Raw genomic sequence first — 20357 nt, 5'->3', positions numbered from 1 at the left:
GGAGTTTATGTAGGTAGGAATGAGCATCAAGTCAGCTGAACACTAGCATGAAAGTTTGTTGCTTTGATCATAACAATATAATTGCTTAGTTTTATTTTTAAGTCCATATTCAGGCTAAAAATTCATCAAATATATTAATAGACTGATGTCTAATATACATAATGAATTGTTTTTTTATAAAAAATGAGTGTATGTCATGTTGGTTATATTCATTGATGCATACCAAAATTTAAAAAATGAATATCTTCTGTAATCATATTATCATTCCTATTGTAAATCAGGTCCCCTTTCTCTCCCCCAAAATATAGTCCCCACGGGCCCTGAACAACCTGCAGATGAAATGGAGAATCAAATAAAATCACCTGATCCAAGGCCTGTTGCCCCTCCTGAGTACAATTCCCATTTTGTACCAGGTAGGTTAAATATTCAGAAAGAATCTTTCCCCTCTCCAGAAAACCATACTCATAGTTAAGATTGCTTTTAAAATTAACTAATTAATTAATGGAATGATTCAGTAAATAAATACTGGATGCCTGCAGCGTGCCGAGTAGTTTACTAGATGTTAATTAGAATTATATTCCTGTCTTAGGAAGGAAGTTGTGCAAACACTGATGGCATTCTCTTTGCTTGAATGTGAAGAGAACGTTGTCCTGTGAAGAGCACAGAGGGCAGTAACTGTCTCTACTGGGGATTTGAGGGAAGCACTAACTGAGGAAATCAAGTTTTACTGGCACGTGAGGAATTTATCACTCGAAGGAAAGGGGGAAAGGGCCATACCTTGCAGAAAGAATAATATGTCCAAAAGCTCGGGGTCATGAAAGTCTGGTTGGGACAAATGGCAGGAGAAGTGCAGAAAAATGGAAGTGAATGGCTTTGAGTTCTGATTCAGGAGCTTGTAGTTAGGCAAATATTTTTATAAGTCTGAATACACAACTCATACTGTACTCAGGGACTCAGGAAAAGAGATACTCCTACGTATTGGGGCAATATGTAAATTCTTTAAAATTAAAAATACTCTTACTTTTTCACTTGGTCATGGCTAAAAAAACTAAACAAACACAGTATTTTTCTCGAATGAACATGCTTATGATAGATTTCTTTTTTTCCCAGAGAACAGCAAAACATCCACAGCTAAGCCAAGCTGTTGAAACTTAACCTTTATCCTGACTTGAAGTGGAAGCTTTTAAAAAATCTTCTCTTGCTTTTCTACTAAGTTCTAGCTACTGTTGTCTTTGCTGCTACTTTTTCTGCCTAGATCTCATATTCAAAGATGCCTATGGGTTTAATTATATGCAAATTGCAGGTTATTACTTTTAGAGACACACAGACACACAGCATGGAGGGTGGGTGGAGCCCTCTAGGTGCTGAATTTGGATCCTTTGCAAGATGACAGCAGTGGGGTCTTCTGGATTCTGCAGCTGTTAATTCAGGTCACCACCGACCGTGTTGTGATGTTCCAGACTAAAAGGCAAACTGGAGATATTTCTTTATACTGTTATTCTCATAAAGAGATAAAAGTGACATACTATATGTTTATATAGCAAGGTCTGTTTTTAATACCAAATAGTTTATATCTCTATGCATTTATATCTCTGTGCCTTTATATTTCTAATAATATGGTTCTTGTTGGTATATATATGTTGAGACTTTGAGAATGTTAGGATCCTTGACCTTGTGCATTAGAGTGTTACGTTCTCAACAGTTGTGGCCTCGCCTTCCCCCTCCCCTCTCCCTTTTTAAGCTGCTTCACAAGATTTGGAAGCTCCCTGATTCACTTATACTTTCCTTTCAGTGGGTAGAAGAACAGTTGGTTGGTTGCTTGCTTGCTTGCTTACTTGGTTGGTTCTTTGTTTTTCAGTTATGCTGTTAAACTAAAAATCTCTGTTAAACTCCCTTACTGTTCATGTGACTGTTCTCTTTATGGTGTCTTTGTTTTTGGTTTTGTTTTTGTTTTCTCTCAAGAGGTAGATTGGAGTCACCTTTTTTTTTTTTACAACTTTATTGGAGTATAATTGCTTCACAGTGGGTGTTAGTTTCTGCTTTATAACAAAGTGAATCAGTTATACATATACATCTGTTCCCATATCCCTTCCCTCTTGCGTCTCCCTCCCTCCAACCCTCTCTATCCCACCCCTCCAGGCGGTCACAAAACACCGATTTGATCTCCCTGTACTATGCGGCTGCTTCCCACTAGCTATCTACCTTACGTTTGGTAGTGTATATATGTCCGTGCCTCTCTTTCTTTATGGTGTTTGGCCAGTGATGCCGTGAGTTCAGGAAGAACTTCGCTGAACAGTCTTTTCCCCTATTGTTCATCCATTGTCAGTGTTTTATGTTGACCGTGTGAAGGACATTAAAGTCCTAAATCATCTTAAAAAAAAAAACAACTTACTTTTGACTAAGGAAATAGTTTTAATCAGGATTATATTCAAATACATTTTAGTGATTTAGAAAATGATAAAGTATAGTGATATTTCTTTAAATATATATTTAAGTGTTTGTTTAGAGGCAGAAACCAGTGAGTTAGGCTGTGAAAGAGCAGAAGAAACCCCAGTATCCACAGGATGATGGCAAGGATGTTGTCGTGGCTCCAGACATATGATTCATGGAGCTCAGGTAGCCTTTGGCCCTGCAGTGTTTTCTGAAAACAGGGCTTCCTTTTCCTCTTTCCCTCATGTGTATGCATGTTGTGTGAATCTGATCCAGTATAACCCCTCATTATGGCTTAACCCCTGCTAAATCCAAGTTTTTGACAACCCTACATTGTAATATCACTATATATACATTTCTCTGTTTTACTTCAGTGGCTATCAACATTATCTACATAATCTGTCTTAGATCCACCAATCACTCTATATCTGAGAACCTAGGTTCCAGTAGAACAGAAACTCCACCGTTTCTAAGAAGTAAACATTGGTTATAAATCATGTTCTGCTCATCTGGGAAAGTGTCTGTCTCTTCCTTTCTGTATCAAAAAAATAGCACAACTAATGAATTTTCAGTTATGAAAATCAGCAACAAAAATTCACTGTGATCACCATCTAGTGGCTGAACTATATACTTATTTATACTGATGCAAATTGTGTGCCCTTGATTCACATTAAGGAACTTGAAATACTATACTTGAAATTTTAGCTTTAATGAATTTCCTTAAATTCAATTATATAATTCCATTTGCATTACATTACTGGATATTTGTTACCATTGAAAATAATTTTGGGCCAAATATGTTTAAAAACATAGTTAATAAAGAAACCTTTGTTATATGTAGTTTATTTAAAGAGGAAAATGACAGGGGCCTCCCTGGTGGCGCAGTGGTTGAGAGTCCGCCTGCCGATGCAGGGGATACGGGTTCGTGCCCCGGTCTGGGAGGATCCCATATGCCGCGGAGCGGCTGGGCCCGTGAGCCACGGCCGCTGGGCCGGCGCGTCCGGAGCCTGTGCTCCGCAACGGGAGAGGCCACAACAGTGAGAGGCCCGCATACCGCAAAAAGAAAAAAAAAAAAAAAAAAAAAAGAGGAAAATGACATACTTTTTTGAAATAAAAAAGGATGATAATATTCAAAATAACTAAGAAAACACAAATCCCATAAAGCAGTATTTCTCACACTAGCATTGGTAGGAAAATGCTCCGTAACAGAGTTCTTTATTTAAATAAGTGTGGGATACTATAGTTACACAAAGTTAAACATGTTTCGTTGTGTTTTCCTGCAGAACAATCAGAACCCTTAACGGCAATTTTAAAGCTTAAAAGAGAGTATAAAACATACACCATTTCCCACACGTAATTAGATTATGTTTTTTTCTTCACTTCTCTTAACATCTCTGAATAATACATACTTATAATAAAAATCATTTGATTACATACATTTGTATGCAATTTTTTTAGAAGTATAGTCTCTAAACTGAATAGCACCATCATCTAAATTGTAATTTCCTTTCTAATTTATTGATCCTCAAATTTTGTTCCATGACGTACTTTTATCTTAAAATCACATGGTTAATACCAGAAGAATTAATCATCAACTCATTGAAATGATATAACAATTAGTATTTTTGAGATAGTTTATGTGACTTTTTAGGTGCATTGTATGCTTTTTAATAATAGTTCTAAAAAAAAGATGAACGGGATATCCGATTTCCAATCCAATTTGGGTACTCTTAAACATATCTTAAAGGAATTAAAGTCTATTCTTCACAACAAACTGAAACATGTAATTTCCTCCATTTTTTCTAAAGACATTAGCAATTTTTTTTCTCACTTAGCTCTAATTTAACATTGTTTCTAGTTACCATTATTTTTCCATTTGTCTCTCCTGACTCCTGGTCTCTGTCAAGAGGTCTGTGTTCTCTACCCTTAAAAACCGGTATTCCCCAGAGGTCCTTGGGCCACTCCCCTGTCCAGCCCTGCCCTGCCCTGTCCTCTCTCTCACCTCTTCCATTCACCTGTCCTTTTACACTCTCCTGAGTTATACTGGGAATACCCCATATGGTTTCATTTGCCTTTAACCACTTACGAATCCCTTAGCCCCTACCCACATCAGTTTCCTCTGCTCTAAACTTGCATTTCCACCTGCCTGTAGACCACTTGCCCTGGGTGACCCAGGATCTCAAACTCAGTGATTCCTCAGTGCATCTTGGGCATCTTGCTCCGCAACACGTGCCCTCTGTTCTTTCTCTACACTGGAGGCCTGCAGGGACCCACGTCAGAAACTTGAGAATCTTTCCTCATATCCAGTCTATTACCAACACAATAGGTCTCTTAAATGTCGATTATTATTTCTCCACTTTCTACTCTTTTCATTACAATTAAACTTCCTTACCTCACATCTAGACTCCTGCAGGCACCTCCTTCCTAATCTAACCTTCTCATTCCTAAAGGTTCTAAATGTAAAACTGGTCACTCCACTTTACATTTTACCAGCATAAAGTTCAGGTTCTTTGCACAGAGCATAGGTCTTTCATAATCGTCACTTCCTCCCCACCTTCCTTCCTGTTTTGTTTGCTAAATCTCTATATATGCATGGCCTTTACTCCTGTGGTACTGAGCTTCCCCTGTGCAGCTGCTCATTTTGTACCTGCTGTATCTAAAACCTTTGCTCATCGTCAAGGTGCTGGCTGGGTCTAATGTGTCAGCACTTACATCACAGGGTATCTCTTCTGCCTAGGTTAGTTGCCCCTCCTCTCTAATCCCTTCACATACTATGCGTCTACCAGTGAATATGTTACAGACCCAGGTCCTTGGACAATTTAATCAACAGAAATTGTTAAGAGGCCAGATGAGAAGTTCAAACAGGGCTTTATTGGGATTCCTGCTACAGCAGAGGGAGCGAGAACAAGAAGCAGGTGGCCTTGCTTACTCCCCGAGGCAGGGGCTGAGCTGGTTCCTTAAATGGGGTGAGGGTAGGGATGGATCAGTGGGTTGGGCAGGAGGCGTAGCTTAGGTCGTCTTCCCACCCCCTTGGTGGTGCCGTGTGCAGGGACCGTGCACAGGACCTTGCTTTTGCATACAACTGTTCATAATATTTCCTTATTATGCATTTTAATTTCTGGAAGAGTTTAGTAATGTCCCCATTTTCACCCCTGTGTTTAATAATTGACGTCTATTTTTGTTTTTCTTGGTTAGTCTGGCTTAAGGTTTTTCAATTTTGTTGATCTTTTAAAAGAACCTACTTCTGGTTTTGCTGATTTTTAAAAAATTAATCAATTTATTTATTTTTGGTTGTGTTGGGTCTTCGTTTCTGTGCGAGGGCTTTCTCTAGTTGTGGCAAGCGGGGGCCACTCTTCATTGCGGTGCGCGGGCCTCTCACTATCGTGGCCTCTCTTGTTGCGGAGCACAGGCTCCAGACACGCAGGCTCAGTAATTGTGGCTCACGGGCCCAGTTGCTCCGCGGCATGTGGGATCTTCCCAGACCAGGGCTCGAGCCTGTGTCCCCTGCATTGGCAGGCAGATTCTCAACCACTGCGCCACCAGGGAAGCCCGGTTTTGCTGATTTTTGTCTATTGTTTTTCCTGTTTCATTTCACTCACTTCTACTTCAGTGTTTATTTTTTCCTCCTGCTTGCTTTGGGTTTGGTTTATTTCTTTTTTTTTTTTTTTTTTTTTTTTTTTTTTTTTTTTTTGCTGTACGCGGGCCTCTCACTGCTGTGGCCTCTCCCGTTGCGGAGCACAGGCTCCGGACACACAGGCTCCGCGGCCATGGCTCGCGGGCCCAGCCGCTCCGCGGCATGTGGGATCTTCCGGGATCGGGGCACGAACCCGTGTCCCCTGCATCGGCAGGCGGACTCTCAACCACTGCGCCACCAGGGAAGCCCCTGGGTTTGGTTTATTTCTAAGGTGGAAAGTTGGGTTACTGATTTGAGATATTTCTTTTTTAGTGTAGGTGTTTACAGCTGTCAGTTTCCGTCTAAGCATTGTTTTAGCTGCATCCCTTAAGCTTTGGTATGTTGTGCTTTTGTTTCATTCATCTCAAAATATTTTCTCATTTCTCTCATGATTTCTTTTTACCTCTTTGTTTATTTAAGAGTGTATTGTTTTATTTCCTCATATTTGTGATTTCCAAAATTTCTTCTATTATTATTGATTTCTGGTTTTATTCCATTGTAATAGAATATACTCTGTATGATTTCAGGTATCTTAAATTTGTTGAGACTTGTTTTACGGCCAACCAGTAGGTCTATCCTGGAGAAGGTTCTATGTGCATTTGAGAAGAATGTTTAGCTTGTTGTTATGGATAGAGTGTTCTTTACATGCCTGTTACGTATTGTTTCATTTATAGTGTTGTTCATGCTTCTATTTCCTTTTTGATCTTCTGCTTAGGTGTTCTATCCCTTATTGTGAGTGGGGTATTGCAGCCTCCAACTATTGTTCGTTAGATTGCCTATTTCACTTTTTTTAGTGTGTCAGTTTTTGCTTCATGTATTTTGAAGCTCTGTTTTTAGGTGTATGTAATTGTTATGTCTTCTTGACGGATTGACACTTCTGTTATTATAATAAAATGTCCTTTACCTCTAGTAACAGTTTTTGTCTTAAAGTATATTTTGTCTGACATGAGTATTGTTATTTCACTAGTTTTTATTAATGAAGTACTAATGCAAAGTTCAAGGATGAACCTTGAAAACCTGCCAAGTAAAAGAAACCAGATACAAAGGCTATGTCACATGATTTTATTTATATGAAATGTCCGGATTAGGCAAATCTATAGAGATAGCGGTTTCCAGGGACTGGGGGAAAAGATGGGGAATGACCGCTAATGGGTATGGGATTTTTTGGGACAGGTGATGAAACTGTTCTGGAGTTAGATAGCAGTCATTAAAAGAACCCCTTTGGGGGGCTTCCCTGGTGGCACAGTGGTTGAGAGTCCGCCTGCCGATGCAGGGGACACGGGTTCGTGCCCCGGTCTGGGAAGATCCCACATGCCGCGGAGCGGCTGGGCCCGTGAGCCATGGCCGCTGAGCCTGTGCGTCCAGAGCCTGTGCTCCGCAACGGGAGAGGCCACAACAGTGAGAGGCCCGTGTACCACAAAAAAAAAAAAAAAAAAAAAGAACCCCTTTGAAGTTAAATAGACCTTACTATCTTTATGCCCTTAAACAATAATAACAGTAAACATAGTAACAAAAAATTAACCATGCTAATTATATGCTAGGCCTTGCGCTAATCCTACTATAACCTAATGAAGTAGGTATATTATTATCTCCAAAGAAGGAAGCTAATGCCTAGAGGCTAACATGTTAACTTGATATTTCAGCCTTACTTCTGTACCTCTGAAATGGAAATAATTGTCTCATAAGGCTTAAGAGGATTAAATGAGTTCATGTGTAAATCCCCTTAGTACATTTTGGTACATCTTACTCGTAAAATGGAACACCTTTTTTTTTTTTTTTTTTTTTTGCGTTACGCAGGCCTCTCACTGTTGTGGCCTCTCGCATTGCGGAGCACAGGCTCCGGACATGCAGGCTTAGCGGCCATGGCTCACGGGCCCAGCTGCTCCGTGGCATGTGGGATCTTCGCAGACCGGGGCACGAACCCATGTCCCCTGCATCGGCAGGCGGATTCTCAACCACTGTGCCACCAGGGAAGCCCACACCTTGTTATTTTTAAGTGGAGGTTGTGTGATCCATATCATCTCCATGTAAAAAGTTATGCTAATTTCCAGTATATTGTAGTGTTTATAATGTATAACACTTTCATTTGTTTTTGAACGCAGGGCCCCCTGGACCAGCTGTCCCTCCTCCTGCAGTCCCCCCAGGAGGCTTGCCTGTGGGGTACTACAGTCCACATCAGCCCAGTACCTCCCCCTTGTACATGCAAACTGGTGGTAGCCATCCTATCCAGTACCAGCCTGGAAAATATCCTGCACCACAACATTCTGCTCCAGTAGTATGGATGCCAATGCCAACTGTTATGCCAAACTGTCCTCCAGGTCTGGAATATTTAGCCCAGGTACTCCACACAAATCCAAATTATTTTCTTACAAAGTATGACTGGAGAGAGTGGATAAAGGTGATGGGTCAGTGATGACAGATGTTTGTGAGACTATAGGAGTGGTAGTGCTAATTTCAGAAATGTGAATGGGGAACAAAGAAGATAGGGATATTTTTGGTGGGATGATACGGTTTTTGTGAAGGTTGTATATTGAATTTTAAGACATTCAAGATGTCCTATCGAAGGCAGTTTAAAAACTAGGAATTGGAATAGAAGAAAAATTATCAAAGATGTTAATTGGAGTGTCATTTGCTTAGAAGTAAAGCCTGAATGTCAAGAAAAGCAACATTACAAAGAACAGAACAGAACGGTAGACAGTGAGTAAATCACTCAGTGCCTCAGGCCATTGCTATTTCTCACCACCCATAGTTTTCATCAACCAGTCCTGTCACCTCCCAAAGCATACAAGGTAAATAAAAATAGAGGACCTCCAAGGATACTGTTTCAGGTCAAGTTCCAGAGAACCCCTTTCCACAACACAGAGACTCCCTAATTTTTATCTGTATGGACATTCTAGGACCGGGCCACCCATTTCAGAAACTGGGGCAACATGCCCACAGGTTTGTGTACCACCAAATGGTATTGTTTAAAAACCCATGTCAGAAATAAAAATGTTGCTTAATGGAAATAAGATAAACCTAGTATTGCAAATCCCCTAGAAACTACTAAATCATGTTTCACTTTTAGAAAAAGCAAGTGTTGGAATATTGATACATTATAAGCAAGGCACTTGCCAATTCTCAATACATGTCTCCCCACTGTAGTCAACCAAATGTTCCTTGGAGTTGACATGTTTCTCTTTTCAGTTTTATATACTGAATGTTAATCCTGTGCATTGAAAACCATGTTACAAAGTTATAGTGTTGATCTTGGAAAGTAATACAGTTGGATCAGGAAAATTTGGATTTTACATAAACCAAAAACTTTATTAACCTCTTGTTTGGCAAAATATTGACAAAGCCAGTCATTCAGGTGCAGTGCTAGAGTAACCCCTAGCACTTATAAAGCTTATAAAATGCTTATAAGTTAACCAAGTTTAGAAAGTTTATTTTTTTACTTGATGATAAATATAGAAAATTTCCTTAGAAATCCAATATCTGGAGTCATTTCTTTTTAAAAATGTATAGCTTTAATATTGTTCATTTAAATATTAAAAAAACTTTTCTTAATTTCTTCTATTACTTTCAGTGAAGTTGAATGGGCATATTTTATGAATTCTATTTTCCCTTTCAGTAATGTTTTTAGTTAAAAAAAAATTGAAAAAGAAACAAAACAGGTTTAGAGCCAGACAAACCTGGGTTTTAATTCTAGCTCTACTCTCTCCTCACTCTACTACTTGAGTAAATTTTCTAACCTCTTGGTGCTTTAATTTCATCATCTATAAAATAGTGCTAGTGATGCCTACCCTATTGGGTTGTTAGGAGAATTTTTAATGAGATAAGGTTTGTAACGTGCCTAATATTTTTGGCACATGGGACCCACCCAGTGAATAATAGCTGTGTGGATGTTTTTAGTTGAAACACCTTGTATGTAGGTGGAAGACACAGAGCCAGGCATCCAAGCATTTTCTTCATTCTAGCCTTTTATTCTTTATTTTTTATTTTTGGCTGTACCTTAGTTCCCCGACCAGGGATTGAACCCATGCCTCCTGCAGTAGAAGTGTGGAGTCTTAATCACTGGACCGCCAGGGAAGTCCCTATCATAGTCTTCTTGCCATCTCATGTGCAAATTACATGAATCATTATCAGGACTATCCTGACACTTTAACATCCAGAGTAGCAAGTTTACATTATTTCTAGAATATTGGCTTGGCCAGTGACTCCACACTGTGTTAGAACTGCTTCTTAACAACCGTAGTATCTTATTGGGTAAACTTCTTTCACAGTAACAGGCATTTCTTTAGAATATTTTGCTCAGCAGTAGAAGCTCTTACCAAGCGGTGAATATTTTTAGTTTTTAGTTATAGATATTTAAGAGTCCCTAGAGTTTTTCAAAGGGACTGTAAACCACCCTAGTGGCCACTTTTGATAATTTTGTAAGACATGTTTAGGCCCTCTCACCTGATTGTGTTTTCATAAAAGAAAAATTTTTTAATGAGAGAAAGATTGTATCCTCTCTATACCTCCTGTAATGGATCACGCCACAAAACGTTTATGTCAGGTTACATTATTTTAAATTTTATTTATTACCACAGTAATGTAGTGTTCATTAATTAATGTATTCAACAAACATTTGGTAAAATATGGCATTTCAGGCAATGTTCTGGGCTCAGGCATTAGGAATGATCTAATGATCTAAATTATCTAAAATTAGATAGATATGAGTAGTCTGTCCTTAACGGGGTTTCTTTTCTGCTAGGATGTTCTCCAGTATAACAGATGATGGGCCAAAGTGTTTATATTTACAGTGATTCCTCAGTAAAGTTAAGGTAGAAGTTGGTCTAATGGTATTACCAACCTCCCTTTTCAAGGGATTCTATCCTTGGAGAATGTTTCCTCTCCTTTGCCCTAATCCTATTCACATGCTTCCAGCTCTCTTGGATCTTCCCCTATTAAAGTCTGCACTTAGAGAAGACCCTGGCATCAGCAGCCCAAGTGAATGGAAGTCAGTGTGTTAACCTCTTTCAGAGGTGCTGTGAAGTAATATGAGATCGGACATTCCTGTGCAAGGTCCACCCTGCCTCATTCACTCTCCCTAAGCCACTGAGAAAATTGGCTTCTCTGTGGCTGGTCCATGTTAAACTGTCCCGAACCTCCTGACAACTCCAGTCTGTGGGTGACATATCAGAGAGACCAATGAGTAGGAACTGAACTAGGCAACATAGCTTCTTCTAGGTGCTGTTACTGAAGCAGGAAGATGATTTTCTGATATTTTAGAGAATTGTTTCAATATTTTACAGCGGACCTGGAGGAAAGTGTTCTATCTGGACAGCTCTGCTAATAATCATCTGATCAGGTGCAGATGGGCTGATTTTGCTTGATAAAAATGTTTTTGATTCCATTCAGTTTCAGAAAGATATTTTTGTATCAATTGATACATTTAATTTCCGTCTCATCAGGTTTTTTTCTAATACTGGTTTGATTTGATTCTGTTATTTCTCTCTCTCCTAATTGCTTTGTTCTATCCCAACAGTTGGACAACATACATGTTCTTCAGCATTTTGAACCCCTGGAAAGTATGTATAATTTTGTAGTGTCCAGCAATATTTGAATCAGGTGAAAATTTGCATTATCCAATATCTAGTTCCTTATTTATATTGATCATTTTTTAGTGGTTCAAAGAGAAAAGACTATCCTCTATTACCCTATCTTCAAGAAAGTAATAAAGGGACTTAACTTTGTATAATTTTATCTGTTTACACATCATACATGAGCTCTCAGATTTCAAAAGGACTTCACATTTTTACTTGGTTGAACCCCCTATCCTTTACCCATCTCAACTCCTCCAATATTCACTTTTCATGAACAAGGGAAAAAAGGAGCAAAAAGACTAGACGAGCTAGTCAAGGGCACCCTAGTCAGCTAATCAATGGCAGAGCTGGAAATAGTCTCAGTCTGCTGAGTTCTAAGTCCAATGCTGCGGAAGTAAGAAAAAATCACGGTAAACACAATGCCCGTTCTCAGTTCCCCTCACTGTATCAGATCTACACCGTCATTTCATTCATTTTACCTCCACATAGAGCCTTTGACCTTTCTTGGTTGGTTTTCATATTTGCAATTAGTAATGACCCTAATCCTCTCGGCATATTTCATAAGCTGATTCATTCATGGTCTGGTGTATAATTTCCTTTAAATTTTTTTTTTTTTTTTTTTTTTTTTTTTTTTGCGGTACGTGGGCCTCTCACTGTTGTGGCCTCTCCCGTTAAGGAGCACAGGCTCCAGACACGCAGGCTCAGCAGCCATGGCTCACGGGCCCAGCCGCTCCGCGGCATGTGGGATCTTCCCAGACCGGGGCACGAACCCGTGTCCCCTGCATCGGCAGGCAGACTCTCAACCACTGCGCCACCAGGGAAGCCCTTTAAATGTTTTTATAATTAAAGTTTTCTTAATTCAAGTACTCCAGGAATATTGTTTCCAATCTTTGCTTCTATGTGGAAAAGTTTTAAAAATCATTTTACACTGAACTTCTTAAAAGAAATGTTTTAAAATTTCAAAATTACTTATATACTTATAGGGCATATGAATTACAATGGCATTCTAATAATTGCATATTTTTCACCTGAATTTTTTTAAAAAGCTCTTTTGCTTTAGGCCCCTGTGAAATACTACAAAAGGACTTCTTGAGGCCCACTTTAACTGCTTCTAAAATAAGATGGCTCTCTTGTTTTTAGTGGTAACAGATTTTGAAACTAATAATACATATGATATTAAAAACAACCTGGGCCAGATGGTTTACTTTGTGACCGAAGACACAGATGACTACACCAGGAATGCTTATCGGACACTGAGGCCCTTTGTGCTCCGGGTCACTGACTGTATGGGCCGAGAGATCATGACAATGCAGAGACCTTTCAGATGCACCTGCTGCTGCTTCTGTTGCCACTCCACCAGGCAAGAGGTAAGAGGACAGAAATCTCATCCGTTGTTTCTTCCTGATCCAACTCTTCCCTGCACGGTTGTGCTCCTTCCAAAGCTACACAGGAGGGAACTTTCATGGCACAGGCAGAATAGAAGGAGATAGTAGGGGGGCGCGAAGGAAGCCAAATGCCAAATTGTCTTACCTATGGAAAAACCACAAAGACATTTTTCATGTGGGTTCATGTCTTCAGGTGCTAGGTGGGAGTTGGGGGGGTCAAGCACAAATGAGGGTTATTTAGTCAGTGATTGCAATTCTATCAGTTGTGTCTACTGAATTAGAAATTAGTCTGTTACCTAGAACACACATTTGTCTAAATATTCCTACATATCCCCAAATAAGGTCACAGTAAATGTAGACATGCTTTTAAATAGAATCGGAAGAAACTTCAGATACTTTTACTCTACCCATCGTAATCTACACCTTGTTACAGATAAAGAAAGGGTGGCTAAAAAATAATAAGTGCCTGAGGATGGTGTTACACTTGGTAGATGCTGGAACTAGAAAGCATATGTACCAAGTTACAGTTTGGTTGCTCTTCTATAATCTGTGCTGCCCTAGGAAAATTGTTTGCTACAGGGGAAAGAAGAGTTTTGGAGAGAGATCCAAGAGAATTTGAATTTCAAATATGCCACCTACTTAAAAGTGGGCAATTTACTTAACCTGTTTTACCCTCAGTGTTCTTAATACATTAACTGGGCAGAAAAAAATACCTCCTAGGATTACTGGCATTTTAATTATATGTTAAGTACCAGCATTTTCAATAGAATTTACTTATAGCCTCTGTGCCTTGATTTATTCACCTATAAAATGGAGATATTAATAGTACCTATCTCATAGGATGGTTATTTTGAGGATTATATAGTAAATAAATGTCAACTGTGTTAGCATAGTGCCTGGCAAATAGTTTAGTGCTCAGTGAATATTAGCAATTGTCAGATAGCTTACTCCTTTGTCATTATTGTCTTTGTGTAATAAGAGTCTTATATTTGAGATGAATCTCCACTTCATCCTATACTTATACACACATTCTGTTGTCTTCACAACATACAGTTTTCAGAATGCCTCTTTTCTCTTTTGTTTCCTATTACAATTGTCATGTCTGAGATGTCAGTCTAAGAAGCTAGCATGTTACTTTTTCATGGATTGTGCCAGAAGACATGAGACCCCTAGGTCAGGGGCAAAGAATTTTATTACAGCACAGTAATCAGCATGAGCTCCAGCACGTGTGCGTAGATCCCCTCATCCCCAAGTTCTACGGGGTGACTCAGAGGATCCCAGGTAGATGCTACATATGCAGCTGAGGGACATGGAGCTTGGAGAACTGACCTTTTTTTTTTGTTTTTTTTTTTTGTTTTTGCGGTACGCGGGCCTCTCACTGTTGTGGCCTCTCCCATTGTGGAGCACAGGCTCCGGACGCGCAGGCTCAGCGGCCATGGCTCACGGGCCCAGCCGCTCCGCGGCATGTGGGATCCTCCCGGACCGGGGCACAAACCCGTGTCCCCTGCATCGGCAGGTGGACTCTCAACCACTGCGCCACCAGGGAAGCCCCTGACCATTTTATAACAAGCAGTAATTTTGTCCCAAAGGGAACATGACTTCATCTCTCAAGGCTGTTCACTGAAATATAACCCTAAGAAATAGCCTGGGGATAATGGAAGACTCTTTCCCAGTGACAGTTTCCCTAGTTCTTGAATGAATTAGGAACATACCTAGGTTGTGTGTATCTGTGTATGTGTATACCTATACGTGTAGCATCTTCGCCTCTGTCACTGCTTCATTTGCAGCTGGAGGTGCAGTGTCCTCCTGGTGTCACCATTGGCTTTGTTGCCGATCACTGGAACCTGTGCAGGGCAGTGTACAGCATCCAAAACGAGAAGAAAGAAGATATGATGGGAGTGCTTGGGCCATGCTCAACCTATGGCTGTGGTTCAGATTCTGTTTTTGAGGTAAACAAATATAAAAATAAATGTTTCTACTATTTTTTCTACATCTACTAACGGACCTCAGAATGATGTGCTTTTAGATGATTTTTTTGTGTGTGAATGAATAAAGTAATGTGAAGAAAGAGTTAACTAACCAGTTGACATTGAAAAATTTTCAAATTATCATTAGGGGATTGCTTAATGTTTTCCACAATGTTAGCTTCTTTTGCATGATTTCAGTGTTTGATAAAGATAAGAAGAAACCATTTAAAACATTTAACCTGAGAGTAAATAGCCTAACCTAATCCATCTATTTTATTCTTGGCTGTATTTCACTAACCATTTTTACCAAAGATTTCCAGGAACAGAATATAGGTCCTGAGTAATGAAAAGGCCCCACATATCACAGAACCAATAGAGCACCCCTGAGGTTGTGCAAATTGCTTATTTGCAAGATAGAAGTCTGTCTGCATCCTCAAGAAACAAGACAACACTCATAAACAAGGATAAATCTTATAGTGGATTATAACATTTTCTGTAAGAAGGAAAATCCTTCTGTTTTGCCTTCATCCCAATGGCCACAAAATGATAGCTTATTACTCTTAACAGTTGTGACAAAGGAGATTCCTGGGCTTCTTAAAAAGTTCTTTCTAAATGCCTCGCAATTCAACAAAATTGATAATCCAAAATTGCTCATTCAAATATTTTCTATGACACCCGATAAACTTTCCTTAGTTCTCATTTTACATAACCATATCATCAACCATTACTTATTTATTAAAAGGCCGTTATAGATAGATAGAAAATGTAGATAAGCCAGATTTCGAGGGCAGGGTGTGTGGATCATTTTAATCACCAAAATGTAGTGTTTGGGTATTATCCTTGTGGCAAGTGCCTTCTAGAAGCTGAAGCCCTTTGGGATTCTGACATACTTTAAGAAGACAGGGCCCACAAAAGCCTGAGTGATCATACAGATTTTGTGAAGTGAAAAGAACCATACCACCTTGCTTTTGCTAACATGTTTCCCTCGACTGGGAAAGACTCCCTCCCAATCCCCAATTCCCACCCTTTGCTGTATGAAAAAGAATTTCAAAATCAGTTTAAATCATACCTCCTCTGACAGGCTTCCCTAATAACTCATTTGAGGGTGAAGAAAGAACACTGGCCTGAGAATTGTAAGATGCTCCCCAGCTTGGTTGTCAACCAGTTGCAAGGCACTTAACCCTTCTTGGCCATAATTCCCTATTTGAAATTATATTATTACTATAGTCATTTCCTGCACCATATTTATACTACTTCAGTGTAAACTGCTTATAAACAGGAGAATAAAGCATGTAGTTTAACACCATTCAATCATAAAGTCACATTCTTGTCTTTCTAGGTCATATCCCTTGATGGTGTATCCAGTATCGGCAGTATTACTCGGAAGTGGAATGGTGTGTTATCTGCAATGAGCGATGCTGACCACTTTGAAATTCACTTCCCATTAGACCTGGATGTGACAATGAAAGCCATGATTTTTGGAGCTTGCTTCCTCATTGTAAGCCTTTTGCTTCTGAGTTATCCTGAGAGAATTATTCTTTCTGATGAGAAGCAGTGTAGTGCAGTAGAAAGGCAGTAAGATTTGAAACTGTCTCTGCCACTTACTAGTTATATGTCTTGCAAAGTGTTTAACACTTGCAAGCCTCAGTTTCCTTATATGTAAAATGGAAATGAAAATACTTATATATATATATTTCAGGGTTATGAGTATTACCTATCATATGAATAAAGGGGCCAGGAGAGTGCTTGAAAGATACTAGGCATCCAGTGGGTGTAATTGTCATCATTTCATGTTACTTATCGTTCTCACTACTTAAAGATGCCTGTTCTTTGATTTCTTAGTGAAATAAAGTAACTCTAAAGCCGATGTTCTTTCCCTTCATCTATTACCTCTTTGTCAATATACACCTTGGTGTTGTACCATCCTAGATTTATTAGGTACAATTTCCTTGCTGTATTCCTGTCTGATTAGTGGCTAATATTCATAAGTAAAGCATAGAAATAAAATTGATAGCATTTACCTTAAAAACCTAATTAGCATATTGCAATTGGTATATTTAACATTTTTAATATTGATTATCAAGTTTTTCCTCCTTTCAGCAATGAAAATTTAGTTAATTGGTAGCCCAAATGGAAAACTTATTGACTACCCACAGTTTCAGATTTGCAATTGCTGTTCTTCATATTAGGTTCTCTTCATGAAGATTTCATTAGCTTGATTTATTCTTAACTGGAATGAGATCACTTGATAAATTATGAAGATAACATTTTGTGCATTGCACCTAATTATCTATTTACATTCTTTATGTATATAATTATTTATCTATCTAATTTGATATTTATACATATAATTCTTTTTCCAATTTCAGGACTTCATGTATTTTGAAAGCTCTCCACCACAACGTTCATCCACTCATAATTGATGGATACCGCAAATCAGCAATTCTGATTAATGAAAAAAATTTAGAAAAGTTGGTTGGGCTTACAGTCGGCCCTCAGTTATTCACAAATATATGTATCTGCTCTTGCAGATTATTGTTATTGGGTATTAGCTTTGACAGGTAGGCTGAGAGTGTAAATGCAAGAACACCTCTAAACGTGTTTCAATTGAGTATCTGTCTACCCGTCTACTTGGTAGACTAGGAGTTTACCTGAAAAAGTTATGACCCATTAACCAAGTAAACATATATATAGTGAACTTGAAAACACTTTAAACATGAGATGAGGGAAAATGAATCCCAAAGCTTTCACATTAATTGATAGTAAAATGGTGGGCATTTTAGAGCGATCTTTGTTGAGATAGAGTAATATAGCTTCTAACTCTGACCTTCTCCTCTCCATCAACATGTCCAGTTACTGAAGACAAATTTGATTCCAGGTGAAAATAGTGATACTTTTCATTGTTAAAAATAAAACGGAAGGCAGAGAGAAATACTATGTTTTATTGCACAAGGAAAATTTTACTTGTGCAAATGTATCAGAACTTTATTTTGCAAACTTCATAAAAGTTTCAATGGAAATTTTTATTTTATTACAAAGTAAAACATGTTTTTCATATCATAAGGTTATATTTTCCATGCCTCATTTACTAGCATACACAATCAGGGGATGCCTCTGTATGAAGATAGAGTCAGACTACCAGGGCCATTAACCAATCTAGATCTCTGAGCAATTTAGAGACATCAGTGCCCTTATGAGAAGCTTGTATTTAATACATTTAACCTCTCTTGGTTATAGATGTCTTACATGTAAAATAGGTTTGGTCGAATCTCTAGGATTGCCTAATTTTTTGAACCTGTGTCTCATTTGATATGACACAGAGGAGATGATTTTTTTTTTTCTTACAAGAAGAACCCTGATTTGAACTGTGCTATTTAAATTGCAAGAGTTGGAGTTTTGTTTTTAAATTTTGAAATATGACATTCTGCGTAGCACTTTGTAAAAGCAAAAATTACAAATGCAGACACTGCTTAATATTGTTTTGCTGTTTTTTATTTAAATGATAGATAAATCTGTATCTATGCAAAGAAAATGATAAAACATAGCAAACATGCTGCTTCTCTGGGATCTATAGCTTATCAGTAAAGATTACTTGGATCAACATAGTAAAAGTATAAATTACACTTGTTTGTATTAACTAGTTAAAATCACAGTGTATTAGTGAATACACTCTGATAAATCAACTTGCCTCTACTGCACTTTAGCTTCCTATCTGGACCTGAACTGTGTTCTTTCAACACAGCCAGTACATAGAATGGAATGTATTCTTCCACTGCTCTTTATTAAAAGAAGCAAGACTGAGTGTTCTTCGGTATGAGATGAAGGCCTTCACCCACAGTTCCTATTGAAGTGAAAGAAAAGTGCCTCATTTTAAAATTATATTCATCTTTTCATGGTAAATGTTGTTTCACCCAGTTTCTTGTAATGTTCATTTTTATATGCTACTACTAGCTTTCTAAAAAAATGTAAAAACTGCTTGTTTCTAAAATAATAATTACCTTATATTTAAGGCAATTGTAGTCTTAAGCGGGCAGATATATTATTTCTTATAATGATGTCTGACATTTGATATAGCAAATCAGACAATAGTATTCAGAAAGTTTACTATATAAACTTTAAATTTTTACTTGCCTACATCCCTACATTCTAAGACCTGATGCATAATACTAAGAAATAATTATTTCTAGCATGACATTTTAAATTTCTGTTTAAAGTTGTGATATTAACATGTCTCTTACAATTTCTTTCTTTAAAAATAATACTGTTTCTTATATTTTTATACTACAGTTTATATTATAATTTTTATGTTTCTTAACGATATTTCATTGTGTAAAACTGATCAGATTGATTAACAAAACAAGCCATTCTCTGAAATGTGTGTGTTTTCATGTTTCATCATATTGTTTTTGGCTTCTAAATAAATATAATATAGTTTATAGTAAAATACTGTTTTATCTTTGACTTGTGATTCAGGCTTTGCAATAGACTGGATGTTTGTATTCCGCCCCCCACCCCAAATTTATGAATTACCCGTGTGACGGTATTTGGAGTGGAGCCTTTGGGAGGTGATAGGTCATGTAGGTGGAGCCCTCATGAATGGGATTAGTGCCCTTATTATCTGCCAGCCTTGATCTTGGAATGCCCATCCTCCAGAGTTAAATGTTTGTTGTTTAAGCCACTCAGTCTGCAGTATTTTTTTTATAGCAGCCCAAACAGACTGACAGAAATTGGTACCAAGAAATGGGGATGCTGCATAACAAGTATGTAAAAATGTGGCACTGGCTTTGGCACTGGGTGAGGAATAGAGGCTGGAAGTTTTAAGGTGCATACTGGTAAAAGCCTATATTGACATGAACAGAATTTTAAAGATAATTCTGATGAGAGCTTAGGAAGAAAAGAGGCAAACTGTAGAGAAAACCTCAGTCTTCTTAGAGAATACCTAATTAAACATGAACAGGATATTGGTAGAAATATGGACAATAAAGACCAGGATAGAAATGAGGAACATGTTATTGAAAACTGTAGGAGAAGTGAACCTTATCGTAAAGTGGCCAAGAACTCTGGCAGAATTGTGTCCATGTTCTAGTGTTTTGTGGAAGGTAGAACTTGCAAGTGGTGAAATGGGATACCTAGCTGAAACAATTTCTAAGCAAAGTGTTGAAGTGCAGCTTGGCTCCTCCTGACTGCTTGCAGTAAAATTCAACCTGAGAGAATGGACATAAAGATGGGATTGTTAAGCAACAAGGAAGCAGAATTTATTTATTTATTTAGAATTTTATTTTATTTTTTTATACAGTAGGTTCTTACTAGTCATCCATTTTATACATATTAG

The 20357-nt window shown here is 38.2% G+C and overlaps 1 protein-coding gene across 1 annotated transcript; it reads left to right on the top strand.

Annotated features, from left to right (window-relative positions):
* The first annotated feature begins 310 nt into the window (after nucleotides 1–310).
* Nucleotides 311–19382, top strand: PLSCR4 (phospholipid scramblase 4). Its single transcript, XM_082625782.1, has 7 exons — nucleotides 311–413; nucleotides 8206–8441; nucleotides 11616–11658; nucleotides 12814–13040; nucleotides 14846–15007; nucleotides 16365–16523; nucleotides 17395–19382. Exons 1-7 carry the CDS (start codon nucleotides 341–343, stop codon nucleotides 17446–17448), a joined length of 954 nt encoding a protein of 317 aa, XP_082481908.1. The 5' UTR covers nucleotides 311–340; the 3' UTR covers nucleotides 17449–19382.
* The last annotated feature ends 975 nt before the right edge of the window (nucleotides 19383–20357 follow it).

This window comes from Mesoplodon mirus (genome assembly GCF_964341445.2).
Source record: "Mesoplodon mirus genome assembly, chromosome: 6".
Taxonomy (NCBI): Eukaryota; Metazoa; Chordata; class Mammalia; order Artiodactyla; family Ziphiidae; genus Mesoplodon; species Mesoplodon mirus.
The sequence above is the reverse complement of the archived record's forward strand: the minus strand, read 5'-3'. Positions and strand labels throughout refer to the sequence as shown.